This window comes from Gallus gallus, chromosome 4, assembly GCF_016699485.2.
Source record: "Gallus gallus isolate bGalGal1 chromosome 4, bGalGal1.mat.broiler.GRCg7b, whole genome shotgun sequence".
NCBI classification, from domain to species: Eukaryota; Metazoa; Chordata; class Aves; order Galliformes; family Phasianidae; genus Gallus; species Gallus gallus.
In genome coordinates this window covers 63,390,782-63,405,937 of record NC_052535.1, presented here as the reverse complement: position 1 = coordinate 63,405,937, position 15,156 = coordinate 63,390,782, and the positions used below count along the sequence as shown (strand labels likewise).

Here is a 15,156-nt window from a genome sequence, read left to right as displayed (position 1 = left end):
GAATCTATCACTGTTGGACACTGGAAATAGTCTTTTGCACTAGCATACCACACTAAAGAAAGTGTTCTTCAACTTTCTTGTTTTTATTTAAATAAATTATGTACAGTAGAAGATGCAAAAAAAAGTAGGTATTATACTATTCGATTTTGACATTTATAAATTCTCAAATGAGAATTCCACTGAAAAGGAGGGCATTTGAAAAATACTTTAATGAACAAAGTTTATACCACCTGGTTAGGAAATTAGCAGATGTAAATCATGAGAAATCATTGAGCCAACATATGATTGATGAAGAACACAACTATATTTAAGCACATAATTAGAACTATGCAAATCAAAATGGGCAAAGTCATTAGTGCAGTGCATATGTGAATCAGATGGACGCTGAAACTACTTTGCTTTGTTTGCGCTATATAACTCAAAGTTACATAGGCAAATTGCAGCTCAGACACACTGTGCAGGCATTCTGCAGAAAACCATACTTAATTTGCTTTTACACTGGCTTAAGAATACCACCTACTGTGTTTCAAGTGCTGCAGCAATGCATTGCAATAATATACAATAGGATAGCACAGCAAACAGTCCAGGAGCTTTTTGAATAAAATACATAGTCCTAGTTTGCAAACATGCAACCAATTAATGCAAACTGCCTACCACTTACAATATTTCTAATGTTCTGAGATGTTTATTGTAATTCTTTGTATTTCCTTTGTCATCACTAATTTTATTTCCACGTTCTAGTTCCTTTTCTGTGATTTGCTCCTTCAGTAATAATTCATAAGCTCAGCCACCAACAGTGCTCACCTCTGCAATCACTGTTTCAGAATAAACAGGTAACGCCTCTGCCAACATAACTGGAGACTCATCTGAACAGCAGATCTGTTCCTTTGTAGCTTTTCTACATGAAACGCACACAGAAATCCTTAAAGGTATCAATGTGTCTGAATTATCCACAAACCATCCCAAAGCCCAGTAAAATTTAAACAAAATAAAAGTGACTTACAAAAGACTAATGGTTTTACTTCTACTTCAGCAATGGGAAATAAGACACCTTAGTAGACTTTTGTCTGCTTTTTAAAAACAAAGACTGTCCTACATACTTAGACCCCAGAACTCCAAATTCTGACTAACAATTTCTAACAACTTCTCTTACCTGAAAAAATAGAGAATTAAGTATGTGAACTGAGTAGCATATGCTAAGAGATAACCCAAGTGGAGATTAAAAAAAAAAACCCTTTTCCTCTGTGAGGACAATCAAGCAATGGAGCAGTGGAGGAAGGCTGCTCAAAGCCCAATGGAGTTAAGCCCCGACTAAGTATGCCTGATCTCTTTTCAGCAGAAGGCGCTGCAGAGCTCCCTTCCAGTCCCTTCCAACCTGAGTGACCCCATGATTCTGTGATTCAGAAACAAAAAAATAGAGGAAAATACTGTTTTTCCTTTGAGCATCTTTTATACATGCTCTATTTCAGTGTAATTGTAACATAAGATTTATATACCTTTTTAAAATTTATTTTCAGCACACAAGAGTGAATGGAAACACTGCTTACAGCTCAGACACGTACATTAGCATCAAGTATTAGCATTCAACATATTGCATGCTTTCTGTATTTTATTGACAGCATTACAGCAATTTATTTTGAGGGAATCTATTCGTCTGCTTTATGTCAAAAATTAAGAGGCAGACTGTAATATTGAAAGTAAGCTAGCAGGAACGTAGAGTTCTCCTGACAGCAGTAATACTTGTAAAAGGCAGAGAGATTATGCTTGAGCCCATCAATCTGGTACCAAATCCCAAATAATCTAAACTGATCATTCTGTCATAATTTCCGTAGTTCCGCTTTTATACCTGTCTAAATAAAAGCTTATCTGTCACACACTGGACACAGATCGACAGTACTTCATGAATTTCAATGTATTTAATGTGTTTTAATTTGTTAGCTCTGCAGCAAAGAGACATTCAGTAAGTGTCTGCTAATGAGCTGCACGGTCCTGCAGGGAGCACACTGTACAGTTCTTTAACACTTAAAAGATACGTCCTACTATTGCTGAAATCTGCACAGAGCAAGAAAACAAAAGACCCTTAGTAATTATACTAAGAACCCTTAAAATTATACAGTGTTTCAGTATCTAAACTTGGCCTCCAAAAAAATCCAACAGTCATCTATGTCTGGAACCTACATTTAATCACAATTCAAGTTGAAAATATTACATTAAATATGACAAGATAGATGAAAAATGCAGTGTTATGGTTCAAGGATTTACATCCATGATGTGAATACATTGTGTACAGTGACAGGTTTCATAATTTATACACCATTTTAGAAATACTATAAAACTATAGGAACAATTTAAAAATCAGATCCCTGTGTAGGTAAAGCACAAATTTACAGCATGTCTTCATGAGTTTTCATGTAATATTTTCTACTGATTGACAGATTCTAGGGCAGTAACACTCCTTTTTCCTACCACTGATGTTCAAGCTTCTGTGATTTTATTGAAGTACTAAAAAGTTTGAATTGTCTAAGATCTGCCACTGAGTATACCATGGCCATACAGCAAATACCACTGATAGCAAGTATTTACCAGAATAACCCACAAAGAGAACCATAGCTTATTGAAATTATCATGTAAATTCACTGTGGAAAAAGGAACTGGCAGAAAAGTTTTTATTAAGTACTGGAGAAATTAAGTAACTCTTTCTTTCTAGCTTTCTTATTGTTAAGATTTGGGACATGATATTCTCTAACATTCTCTAATATCATGTCATCTTTCTAGTCTGAAGTAGCAAGGAGATAAATGCAGCACAGGGGGATATGACACACTGTACACCACAGCTTCGTACAATACTTAAATAGCTGTGATGTTGGCTACAAAAAAGAGAAAGAGACCTTACTAAGTACTGAATACATACACATATCCATGAGTGTAGGATACAGTAAATATAGAATAAACAGATTGAAAAACAGACAGAAAAACAGCTCTGGAAAACATTGGCTATAAACAGATGATCAAAAATCTAATTCATCTATGAACCACCAAGAATAATAGAACATTTACGTATGTGTATATAGATAAATACCTAAGATATATTTGTACTTAAATACATACTCTTACATAGACCCTGTACCATATCTAGCTTGTCTGCTTATCAGAAAGATCTCAATAGTTCTGGACCTCCCTTCTCAAAACAGACACTGAAGGACTCTGGGCAATGTTGGAAAAAAGTCACAAACAAAATCTGAGTACCTAAGAACAAGCTTTACAATTAAAAACTCAAAATGCTCAAGCTGTTACTTTTAACAAGTATAAGGAACAACTTGATTACTCTAGGGAAGTATCTCCACAGAGAAAACAAAATTAGGTAGTAAAGGGTTCTTTAATCTAGCTGAGAAAATGAAACAAGAAACAAAGGTTAGAAGTTAAAATGACACATTAAAGTTTAAAATTAGGCACACATTTCTACTCCAATCAATTAGGAAGTACACAGATAAATTCTTTTCCTACTGATGCCTTTTGAAGACTTTTTTTTATTTGAAAAGACACAGTTATATTTGAATTTCTGATCACACTTCCTTATGAATTAAAATATAAGTGATTATATAAGATGAATGAACTTAGACTACAGAAAGGACATGAAGGAGGAACGCCATTTTTTTTCACTCCTATGTCAGAAGAGCTAGCAACTTGGCGAAATGCAAACTTAACAGAAGTTTCACTAGACACCCCGTAGTTTAAAGAAGTCCATCACTGTATCAGTGCTGTGCCCATGGAAAGAATAAGTTTAAGACAAATTTTTGAGCTGCTTAGGATTTGTGGCATTGTAGTTTAGAATTCTTAGCTCCACATGAGCATCCATGAAATTCTGAGTACTTTTTGATTTCATTACTTTCAAAATCAGAACTGCAAACTCTTAACATTTTTTATAAAAAGATTTCTTCCATATAATGTCTGTCATTTCCCATTCTGAATCTAACAAATGACACCGTAACGAAATGCCTCACCAATGACTGAACAAACTGAAATAAAATACAGTCAAGCTTTCAGTGATAGTATTCAGACAATATTAACAGATTATATTCTACATTGAAAACTGGAACAGGAATAATAATTGAAGGTAACAGCCAAATCCAAAGAAATGTAATACATTGAGGTATTCTGGTTAAAAGTTTTCTAGTCATTTTGCAAGTAGACATAGAGGCTTAAAATAAGTTGATGAACTCAAAGTACATTCTTTAAAGAACAGGAGAGAAGACAATTTTTGATACACTGGCCATTTACTATATGATAAGCATGGAAAGATGGATACTAAGGTATTTGAGCTGTTCTGCAGTTTCCTAGTTTTATTTTATCACTAAAGAATTTAAAATAGAGCAAGCTGGTTGTACCATTCTATTTACTGTAAAATTCATTTTTTCTTTGCTAATTTTTGTGCTAATATTTCTGATTAAATTTATCTTCCCAGTTAATCTTATTCTATCAAAAACAGCAGGAATAAAAGCCTTTTTTGCCTTTTTCCATGAAATACATATCATGTAGATATGCCAACCTACTGCATCACTGTTCTTCCTTTTTACTATAAATTAACCACCTTCTTTATCTGAGTCTACACTTGACTATACAAATGCACAACATCTAAAATTTTTTAGTTCTAAATTCAGCAAAAGAATTTTCAACACTAATGTGTAAACTCTAGAAATTAACTCTAGAATTTAATTTTACCATTTCATTTCACATACGTTGTAAAAAGTTCTACACTTTTATGAACTTTTGACTTCATGGCTATTCATCCATTTATTCCACTGGCTTTCTTGAGTTATGCAGTCAATGAACTGTTTGACACGAAAGTCAAACTGTTCACTGTTGCTCAAGTGTGCCTGCCCCACAGCTGCCTGGTTGTGTGGAGCTTCTGACAATCCAAATATTCCAGTAAGCCAAAAGTGAATGTCAGTCAAGATCTGCATTAGCAAAAAATTGCACATATTCTTCTACAAAGAAAAAGAGCTGCAATACCATGGCTTTCCTGTTTGCTTTCCTCTCCTACCTAGAGTCTGAGAACCAGGGAACAGCACAAAACAGAAAATAGCATGAGAAACAAGGTGTGCCATTTGTGGAATGATCTTTATCACTATTATTTTTCTGCTGTTAACAAATTACATTTCAGTGAAAAAAAGAAGACTGAATAGTATGCAAGAGAGGCTTCTGATATACCTTTAGGTAGAAAGTTCAACTGATAAGTATTATGGAACAAGTAATGATACCTCCATCAAACTCAAGAAATCTTCAAGTTTGAATCCAGAAACCAGAGTGATACTTTAAGAGTCAGACAAGCTTGGGTATAACATTACAGACAGCCCAAAACATCTAAGGAGACTAAGAACTGAAGAGCAGTCATTCCTTCTCCAATAGAGTAGGAAAATGTTTCTCATAGGCTAGGAACTGTGTGGTACTTGAACTTGAACACGTCACTGAAGTCTAATTTAATATGCCTGACTGAAAAGTAATACACTAATCTGTTAAAAAAAAATCAGTTTCTAGCAGGTGATCAAATTTGCAGCCACCTGCCAAATTACGCCTCAGTAGCCAGTGGGTGCAAATTGTTCATGATAATGGGTCTGTTGATCAATTATCATTTAAGGAAATAATTTCATGACTAAGTCAAGCTTGGTGCTATGTCAGAGATGTTCTCCAGTCTCTCACAAATTTTTATGTCTGAAAAGGAAGTCTACTAATCATCATCAGTTAAAATAGTCTCCAACAAGTAGCTGTATGCTGACATCATCTCCTCCTGTACTGAGGGAGAATATATATATGGAACGAGACTGACTCGGTGTGCTGCCTGTTACTGAAATTGAATGAATAACCTCACAGAAAGAGTAAGAGATACCGAGTTGCCATAAAGAAATCTGCTCCAAACTCACGACTCACAGCAATGGTACTCACAGCACCAGGTCTTCTGACTTCCTCATTTACAATGATCCACTTTTCATCCATCTGTGGGGAACAGAGGCCATAAATGAGAAATTCAGTCCTGTGGAGTACTTTAATTCACGACTTCCATAAAAGAGGAACTGTATTATAAAAGGTTCCTCTCCCTTTCTGTCTTTGATACCATGCTCTCACTACCTCAAGAAGAAAAACAATTTTGGCTTCTTACTCAAGACAGCAAGAAAGTGTGATATAACATAAAGTCCTACCCTGCATCAGCAAATTGTGACAATATTTTTTCCTTAATCTTCTACACATTTTTTTTAGAAATGTTCTCCTACAGCTCACATTTTATAAAGGCTTACTGGCACTGCAAATTTTCTGTGTCTCAGGTTTTAGCACATCTATGTGGAAGAAGTTGTTCGTGAGACAAAATATATGAAGAGAAAAGCAAACATGGGAGATGCTGATGTGAACAGGAGCAAGTTACTTGCACAGGGATTTAGTTCTACATCCTGCTTGAGCACATGGGGACAGAGAGGATTTAGAAAAATAGGGAAAATGTGAGCTGGGTATGTGATAAATTACAGGTATGGTACTGGGTGGCAATTCTGGTTTCAGAGCTGTCAGGTTAAAGCACAGGGACAGAAGAAGTATAGTAAACTTGGGAGAGCAGAATAAAATGAAGAATTGGCAAGGGTTGTTTTAGATATCAGTGCTGACATCTGAAGAGGATAAGAATGGAAATTCCCTTTATTTCATTTCTCCACAATATTCACAATTGTAAATGATAGGCAATCTTATATCTAAACACCATTTGAGTACACTGCAGTAGAGTATTTGAAAATGTAATTTCTCAAGAATCGCCAGAGAAAGACTTCCTTCTAAAGTGGCAAAAATCAAAGAAGGTTGGAGGAATAAAATGTTTCAGTGATACACTCCAAAGGAAACTGCAAGATTAGAAAAATTTTTCCACATTCAGTGTGAATTTGGACTCTTTTTTTTTGAAGGCCATTCAGCTGCATTTTCTGCTTTCAATACATTTTGACTAGAAACATATCAGCTGACAAAAATTCAAGTCAGCTGAAATTTGGATTCTATAGCAACATTGATACAAAGCAGTGGGCATTCCTACTGAAACACTGGCATTTGGCCGAGAGACAGTATTTTGAGAGATTTCTCATCCATCTAAAAACATTCTTGTGCTGCAAGTAATAAACAAGGAAAGAGGAATAGAAGGGGAAAAAAACAGGTTCTCCCCATGGAAACTTGAAAATAATAGTTTCCATTACAACTTTCCAGTAGTGTAACTTGCTGAATACTGGTCAAGCCTCAAGCCACAGCAAGTTTTAAGGAGGGATGTAAGGGAAAGATAAAGCAGTGACTTTACAGATCTCTCTATCTTGGTAGATCCATGCAGGTAGGTAGTTTCCTACATGTGTAAGAGGCTATGTAAGTAAAACTTCTGATATTTGATGTTGTTTTAACTGCCAATGCAGAAGCTAAACTAGTTAGTATATACAGTGAAGTGAAAATATTCAAAGAGTCTCAATTTTTTAAAAATTTAAAATGATTAAAACAAAAATCAGGCATTCTGAGATAGTAGTTTTTGTTTGCTTCCTTTTAAGCTTTCTTTCATTTATGTAATTCCATATTGGAATACTAGTATTTACTACCCATATAAAAAAGAAATTGAAGTAAATCAAAATAACTTTACCTATTTCTTCCTCCTATGCCACTACCAACTGCACTAACAATCATTCTCACAAGCATTTCTGTATTCCATTCATTAAAAAAATCCAGATATGAATATTTTGCAACACTTCTCTGTAGACAATCCCATCTCCCATCTAAAAAATACTTCCTAATGTCTACCAATTCCTTCTTGCAATATTAGCTCATTACATTCTATAATTGGCTCTAAGAAACAGGTTAATTCCCTTCTCATCAGGTCATGCTTTCTAGACATCTCATCATTCTCCATGCTTATCTTCACGGCATCTCCAGCTGGTCAGCATTTTGTCCAATCACAATAACCCAAACAAGGATACCAGATGCTTGGTTTTTTTTTTCTTTTTATTTCTTCTACAACAATATAAAACTGGCAACTTGTCTTCACTTTAATAAAACATCCCTACATTTTTTATGCAACTTTTGCCTAGCCAGCAAGTTTCTTTCATTTCTCAGCTGATTATTCTTACTGAAATGTAGTAATTTGTATTTGTCCTGCTTGAAACGCATCTTGCTTTTCAGACAAAATTGCTAATTAATGAGATTGTTTTGAATCTTAAACCTCTCCTCCAAAGTGCTTGCAGATATGCCCCCAACCCATTTTCACTTTAAATAAAAATAAAACAATACATCATCTTACACTATTCTGCGATTATTGGCCTTGACTTCCTTTGGTTTACTAAGTATTACGTGTGATTTTTTCCACAGCGATATTAGTCTCCACCACAGTTCTGCATCTTGGGGGGTATAACACAGATACAGTTACAATTAACATATTTTGGCTCCTACTAAAAAGGATAATATTAAACTTCCAAGAAATAATGCTTAGCTACTTTTTTAGAAAATCCAAAATAGACAAATTCTGATCTAAAAGTAGTAAGCACTTGCTTAGGACCTCTTTTTTCCTAGTATCTTCTAGAACATACATCTACATTTTAAAGCAGCAGAGTAAGAAAAATAGGAAAGAAAAAAAATGTTACTAAGTAATAAATCTGGTTTATATTGAGAGAAAAAGAGAACAAGAGCACAAAAAAATCCTTGTTCTAATTGTCTAATATAAATATTTACATTTTGCATAAGGATTAATGGATTAATCTACTTTACTACCAGAGAAAAAATTGTTTGTGACCTAGTGTTAGACAACACCAAATGACTTAATCTGGTTTTCTCTGACAGCAAAGCTGTATTTAGTAGTGGATTTAGGAGATACATACACCGTTTTCTTATGTAATTTTATTAGCATACAAGCTATAATTTTATTTTTTATTTTTTTTACAATTCTACACATGCATAAATATAATCTTTCATAACTGGCATTTACACTCCAGTTTTGGATAAACTTCCTTTTTCTTTTTTTAATAGATAGGAAAAGTACACTATGACAACAGAAAATATGACAAGATAATCTTCATAATATTACGCCTTAATGAAGTGACTGGATTCCTAATGACAAAGTGATTTTAAGTGTACACCAATTAATATGTGAATTAGCAAACCCTCACGCTGAGAAAAACCAAAGCACTTATAGGCCATAACTATATCATAGGTTTCAGGTGATCTCTCTGTATCTTATTACTTCTTTGGAACATAGCACTCAGCAAATAAAAAGGGCAACCTAAGTACTGTATTGTGTTTGATATAAAACATGGAAACACTGTATAATACTTCAGATATATTTTGAGGTGTAAAAGAGAATTACTGAAGTGTAACAGCTCAGAGTGTTATGACAAATAAGCAAGTGTTGTCAGCAGAGTGGAACACCAAATTTACCTTTGAGCTTTGTCTACATAATCCTTACATTTTATGCTACATTTGTTGAACACTATGCCTTAGCATGAATCAGACAATTAGTCTGCAAGAATTAGCTTGAAACTTGCACTGGTTTCAGCTATACAGAATCAAAATTAGAATTCAGCTGCATAAACCTCTTTATAAATTCAGTTATGTTATAAAAATCAAGTGTAGAAGTAGCACACTGTAGAAAATATTCATATCACAACAGCAATAGGAAGAAAAACAAAATGAGCAGATACATTTGCAAGAACACAAATAATATTTTTTCCAAAACAAAGAGAACTGAAATCACTTAGTGTCTGTTTTAATCCTAGTATACCACTAGATGCTACAGAAGCCGGACACAGGAAAGATTATAATTCAGGTGCCACTGCAGCAGTTCTAGGTCTCAGACTTGGATTTCCAAATGTTTTGTTCAAAATTGACTATTTTTTTGTGTTATGCCAGCATACTAAGAAACTAAAAATGGACTGCATGTTTACTAACATGAAGAGATTTTTGAGTTCTTGATTTCAGGGCTTTGGAGAGCAAACAAATTTTAGTAGCAGTGCTTGTAAAGCATAAGTATTTAAGGACAGCTGATTACCTTTCATCAGGCACACAATTAATACAATTGAGAAAGCAGATAAATTTTTTGAAAGCAGATAGTTTTTTTTATATACTCTCTGTATTTCATATTATTTTCCACTGTATTCTACCACACAGAATAATGAGTCAATGTGTGCTTTTAGGCCATCAAGAGAGAATAATGGACCTGCTGAGCTCACCTGGGTCAGCTGCTACAGTCTGAGCTTCAGAGCCAAGACTCTGCAACCCAAGTGTGTAACAGCTTGACTGTATTCATTGTTGACTTGGATGAATACTTTTAACACACAAAAGTTTGCACTTTTGGCTTGGTACAAAGTAAATACCAAGTTATTATTTCTGATCTGTATGCTTTTTCATATGATTAAAAATCAACTTCATTGTGAATGTTAACAACTGTAAGTTTTTATAGATAGCATTTGTTTTGGTTTTCATTCTCCTGTTTATTTAACATTACAGAATACTACAGGTTTACCAAACGCACACATAAAATAAAAGCTCATGAGAGCAATCCTATACTTTCCTTCCGACAAGAAATATAACCAACGTTTAGTTAAAGACTTAACAATAACCATACAGTAAGCCATAGTAATGCCTTTTTTTCTAACAAAGTAATTCCTTTTTAAAGGAAAGCAATTTATTTGCTTATAAAAATAAAATGGGAAACTCTTCACTTGTGTCCCTGAGAATGATGCCTTTCTTCAGATCAGTTCAATGGTCCAGCTAATAAATGAATAATAAAAATCACTGCTGTGAATGATTTTTTTAATTGGAGAATACATTACAACTCCTAAATTTTATTTCTCTAACAGAAAGTGTAGTGCTCTGAATTTCTGCCTAACATGTTACAAGTACTGTTCCAAAAGTAATGCCTCCTATTTTTTAAGTTGGCCCACAATGTCAGAGGTGGATGTTGGTAGCATAGAAGTAGTGATCAAACATTCTCGCCAATATTCTGTTATATTTTGTTGCTGTGTGACAGATGGCAGCAGAGGGGCAGTCTGACAGAATGCATCTGACATAGGAAATCATATGGAGTAAAGGTGCATCATTGAATTCTTCCACAAGTTAAAAATGGCACTCACTGACATTCAGTACCCCATGAAGCATTTGGAAATACTTTCCATCAAGTTCTCAGAGGCCAGGGGGGTTGACTTTGCAAATGAACAATACTTCGACTTGTTGACAAAGGGTTGGAACTCTTTGTGTTACTAAATTTTTTTTGAAAAGTCAGTAAGAAGTTAGAATTCACAATGAATGCAACCAATTTCAAATTGTGGTTGTATACTACACACAGACTTGGGAAAGGTGCTATAGCACATTTATTTAGGTGATTTAGAGATGGCTGCACTACTTCCAGAAAGGCTATATATCTTTTCCAAGAAACATTAGCCAAAATAAAAAGTGAGAAAATGAGTTACTCTGCATAACTCCCCAGTGCTCATTTGAAAATGTGATAATGGCACCTATTTGCTTTATTTTATCAATCCTTAAATTAGAGACTTTCAGATCATTCCATTATTGCAGATATTCAATGTCTTAAGGAACAATGGTGTTAGTGTCATGCATTTATTTCACCTGTTTTTCTTATTTACTCATATTTAGCTTGTAACATAAATGAGACTAAAGCATAATTTATGATTGCCTTAGGCATATCTTCTTGAAAGGAATTCAGCCTCAACCTGTAAACATCAAGGGACTGACAATTCATCTCTTCCCTTATTATGCCTACTCCAGCTGCTAATTGTGCTCCCTTTTATAAATTTGTGTGCCTGATGGGAATATGTTTAGGTCCACGCTCTGGGCACATATTGCTACACCCTTCTCTTTTAATATGCTGAAGTTACTCTTCATTCTATCAAGTCAAGTCTGTTTTTTGTTTGTTTGTTAAATTAAACAGCCTCATTCAGACTTTCACTGGAGGGTATTTTTCAAGATGTTCCTGTTCCAAGCTACTTGAGATAATGCAGGCATTAGAAGCAAAATTGTTCTGTTATTTAAGAACACAAAAACAGCCATAACAGATCAGACCAATAATGGGTCACTGGAGTAGGGTGCTCAGGAATACCACATAAAGACATGACAACAATTTATGGGTCTTTACTTTAACATCAAGGTAGGAATGGCACTGATTGTATGTATCTTCTCTTTTATTCAGTTACCTCTGAGGATTTCATGCTGAAATTGTCTTAAGAGCATTTGGTAAAGGACCACTCCAAAAGTATGCTGAATGGTTACACTAGAGATCCCTGAGAGCTACCTCAGGTGACCTTACCCATCTCTCACCAAATAAAAGGACCCTGAATGACAAGCTTTCCCTTTAGGGCTCTTCTCTAAACCACGAAAAGTCTTAACCAGGTGTAGGCCTTGGAACAGCAAGATTCCCTTACACTCTACACCCACATTAAGTTATCCATCTCTCTCTGCTGAGAAATGCAGCTTTATGGGAAGAGCTGACTGGCCTTGGGAAGTATTTCGAGTACTGTTAATTTCTACTGAATTACGTGCAAGATGAAAACCATGTGATACACTAGCATAGAATAAAAGGTAAATTTGCCCATGATTAGAAATACTTATACAGGGTACTAATGCTGCTGCTGTCATCTAACAGTATGGCTATTACGGAGCTGTACAAAAACTTTCACACAATATTGCAGCACAATTACTTGGACAAGGGTACATCACATTGCATAAATGATCATTTTACATGTGAATAAAGAGAGCTAGCTAGATTGTTTGATTCCAATGTGGCTAAAATATAATTATTTCACTTGCAGAAAGATTCCTATTGTGTTTCCCATAACTATGTGATACATTTTTCAATGCCCCATGTGGCATCTGCATGCAGAGCACTCCTAAACAGTAATTGCTGGTATAATTCTCACACATAGCTAGTTATGTGTATAGCAAGCATGGATGGATTCACTTGCTGAAGCAGAGCACTTGTTTTCCATGCTGGAAACAGGCAAGGGATAAAATCTCTGTTCTGTGCAAGACAGATTCCAAGTTGCTCAGAGCAAACAAATGAAGAATATTTTTGATGACAGCTACAAAATCTATAGCACTGCCCCTTATTCTTATGGCTAGCCTCCATATGCTTCCATTACAGCTCATCAGTACTTATACCTTTCATACAAGACTGTGCTTGGTCTTCTGAGTTGAAGACTGCAGCAAGGCAAGGTGGCTGAGTCTTCTTAACAAGGTCATTGGGAATTGGAGTCCATATACACCAATTTTCCACAACCTTGCTAAGGGTGCTTGTGAAACTGTGCCCTCTGCCTCTTCAGGAAAAAAAATAGTCAATCAATCAGAAGATCCTCACAATAATTAATTGCTACAGCAGTTACAGAACATTGAGGTGTCCTTGCCAGTTATCATGGAGAGCTTCATATTTTGATGCCTATTGCCTTTGTTGTTACACTCTCAGCTACAAAATGCCCATCATCAAGCACACACATACTGCTGCAGTAATTAGACCCACACACTGCCTTGCTTCTACATGTTGACTGAACCTCTGCTGTGGTTAATAAAATTGTGTAGTGAAAAAAAGCAATGAGACAGCAACAAGGTCAGAGAGCACAAATCTGTTACCTACTTCCCCACCCAGGGCCAGAAAGCTTTTTTCACCTATTATGTGAACATTTCTTCCATTGCAATCCTTTCACAATGCTGAATTCATACTTCCACATCTAAAAATCTCAGCAACATTTTATATATATTTTGCTGACATTAATGAAATTTCTGATTAGATCTTATAAAATAGAACATAAACCAACAGAGACTAATTCTACAATAATTTACTTTTTAAAGTAATGTTGTCAAAAAGTTTCTAAAAATCCAAAAATAAAAAAAATGAAATCTTTACAGGCCCATAAAAACTGTACAAACATATGGTTCTATACGTAAATATATACAGCTCTTAATATATATATATATATACTGTTTATAAAAGGTTTGAAGAATTACACTGAGAGGTGAGCAAGATTCAAAGAGACAGGTGGCTTACATGGCATTGGTTCAGCTAATAGAGTATGAGATAGGAGCAAACTGGCCAGCAAAAAAAATCTTTTTCATAGAGACAAGTGTTTTTCAGAAAAGGTCAAGGCTAACTCAGAAAAAGGTAAAAAGGAAAAATAGAAAACAAAATAAACAGAATTAAAGATCTTCTATTATGTTCACCACATTCAGTTCTCTCTATCCATATCAGCTGCAAGCTTCTGGAGGAGTCTTTTTCTGCTTATCTATAAAAGAGCACATGATCTTCCTTTCCAATCATGCAGATAAAACAGAGGTTTCATGCAGATCTTGCGTTCTATAGAAAGGGTAGGAAGCAAAAGTCCTTCCCAGAAGCAAATGTGAAACGTCCTAAAAATGTGTTGCAGTGTATTAACTTTCATGTCAATTTAAGTGCAAAAGAAGCCCCAGTGGTGCAGGGACCCAGGCAGAAAATGGGAAAGGCAGTCACTGAGTCATAGAGCCACAGAGGATAAGATGACCTCTAAGGTGTAGCACTACCACAACCTAGTTCACAGTGGAAATAGGACTCACTGCTGCACATAGGTCTGCTTCTTCCATGCTGCTCCTTCTGAGGGAGGTGCAGCCCACACATCGAAGATCTAGAAGAAGCCTCAGGACTGTTAAAAACAGATAAGGTATTTTTCTATAGCCTATTTTTCCTCACTGATATTTTGCTGCAGTATTAATTACTGGACTTAGCTAGAAATAAGCTTTAAACGTGACTGTTGAAAAAAGTTTTGAGAGCAGTGCCCTCAGTAAAGTTACAATGTTCTTGAATTCATAATCTTGTACATCACACCTAAAATCAGGTTTGCTGTACTGTTTCCAGGAGTCAATGCATAACTAAATTATTGTCCATAAGTGTTACTCTTTCACTTGACTCAAAACGTACAGAGCCATTTCCTTTCTAAGGCTGACAATTAAAGCAGATGACTAGTACTAAAATACCTTTCTTAATTCACCCCTCTGACCATTAAGAGAAATATCTTCTCTAGCAGAATATGTGAGTATTTACTCACATAATAAACTTGATCATAGCACATTCAGAGGAAAAGTTATAAACATGTCAAGTGAAATCAGATTTCTGCCTGCACCACTGACGTT

At 35.1% G+C, this 15,156-nt stretch overlaps 1 protein-coding gene across 11 annotated transcripts in view; it reads right to left on the bottom strand.

Annotated features, from left to right (window-relative positions):
* The window catches only part of SGCZ (sarcoglycan zeta), a 360,204-nt gene that overhangs the window by 330,856 nt on the left and 14,192 nt on the right, over positions 1–15,156 (bottom strand). For 6 of the 11 annotated variants that reach the window (XR_005859307.2, XM_040699469.2, XM_040699468.2 and 3 more), the window contains exon 2: positions 5,941–5,991. The exons of the other annotated variants lie outside the window; for them this stretch is intronic. Coding sequence is in view for 5 of the 6 variants with exons in the window: in XM_040699469.2 (XP_040555403.1) it covers positions 5,941–5,991 (51 nt within the window). In the remaining variant the exon portion in view is untranslated. The remainder of the gene's footprint in view (positions 1–5,940; positions 5,992–15,156) is intronic. 11 annotated transcript variants of the gene reach the window in all.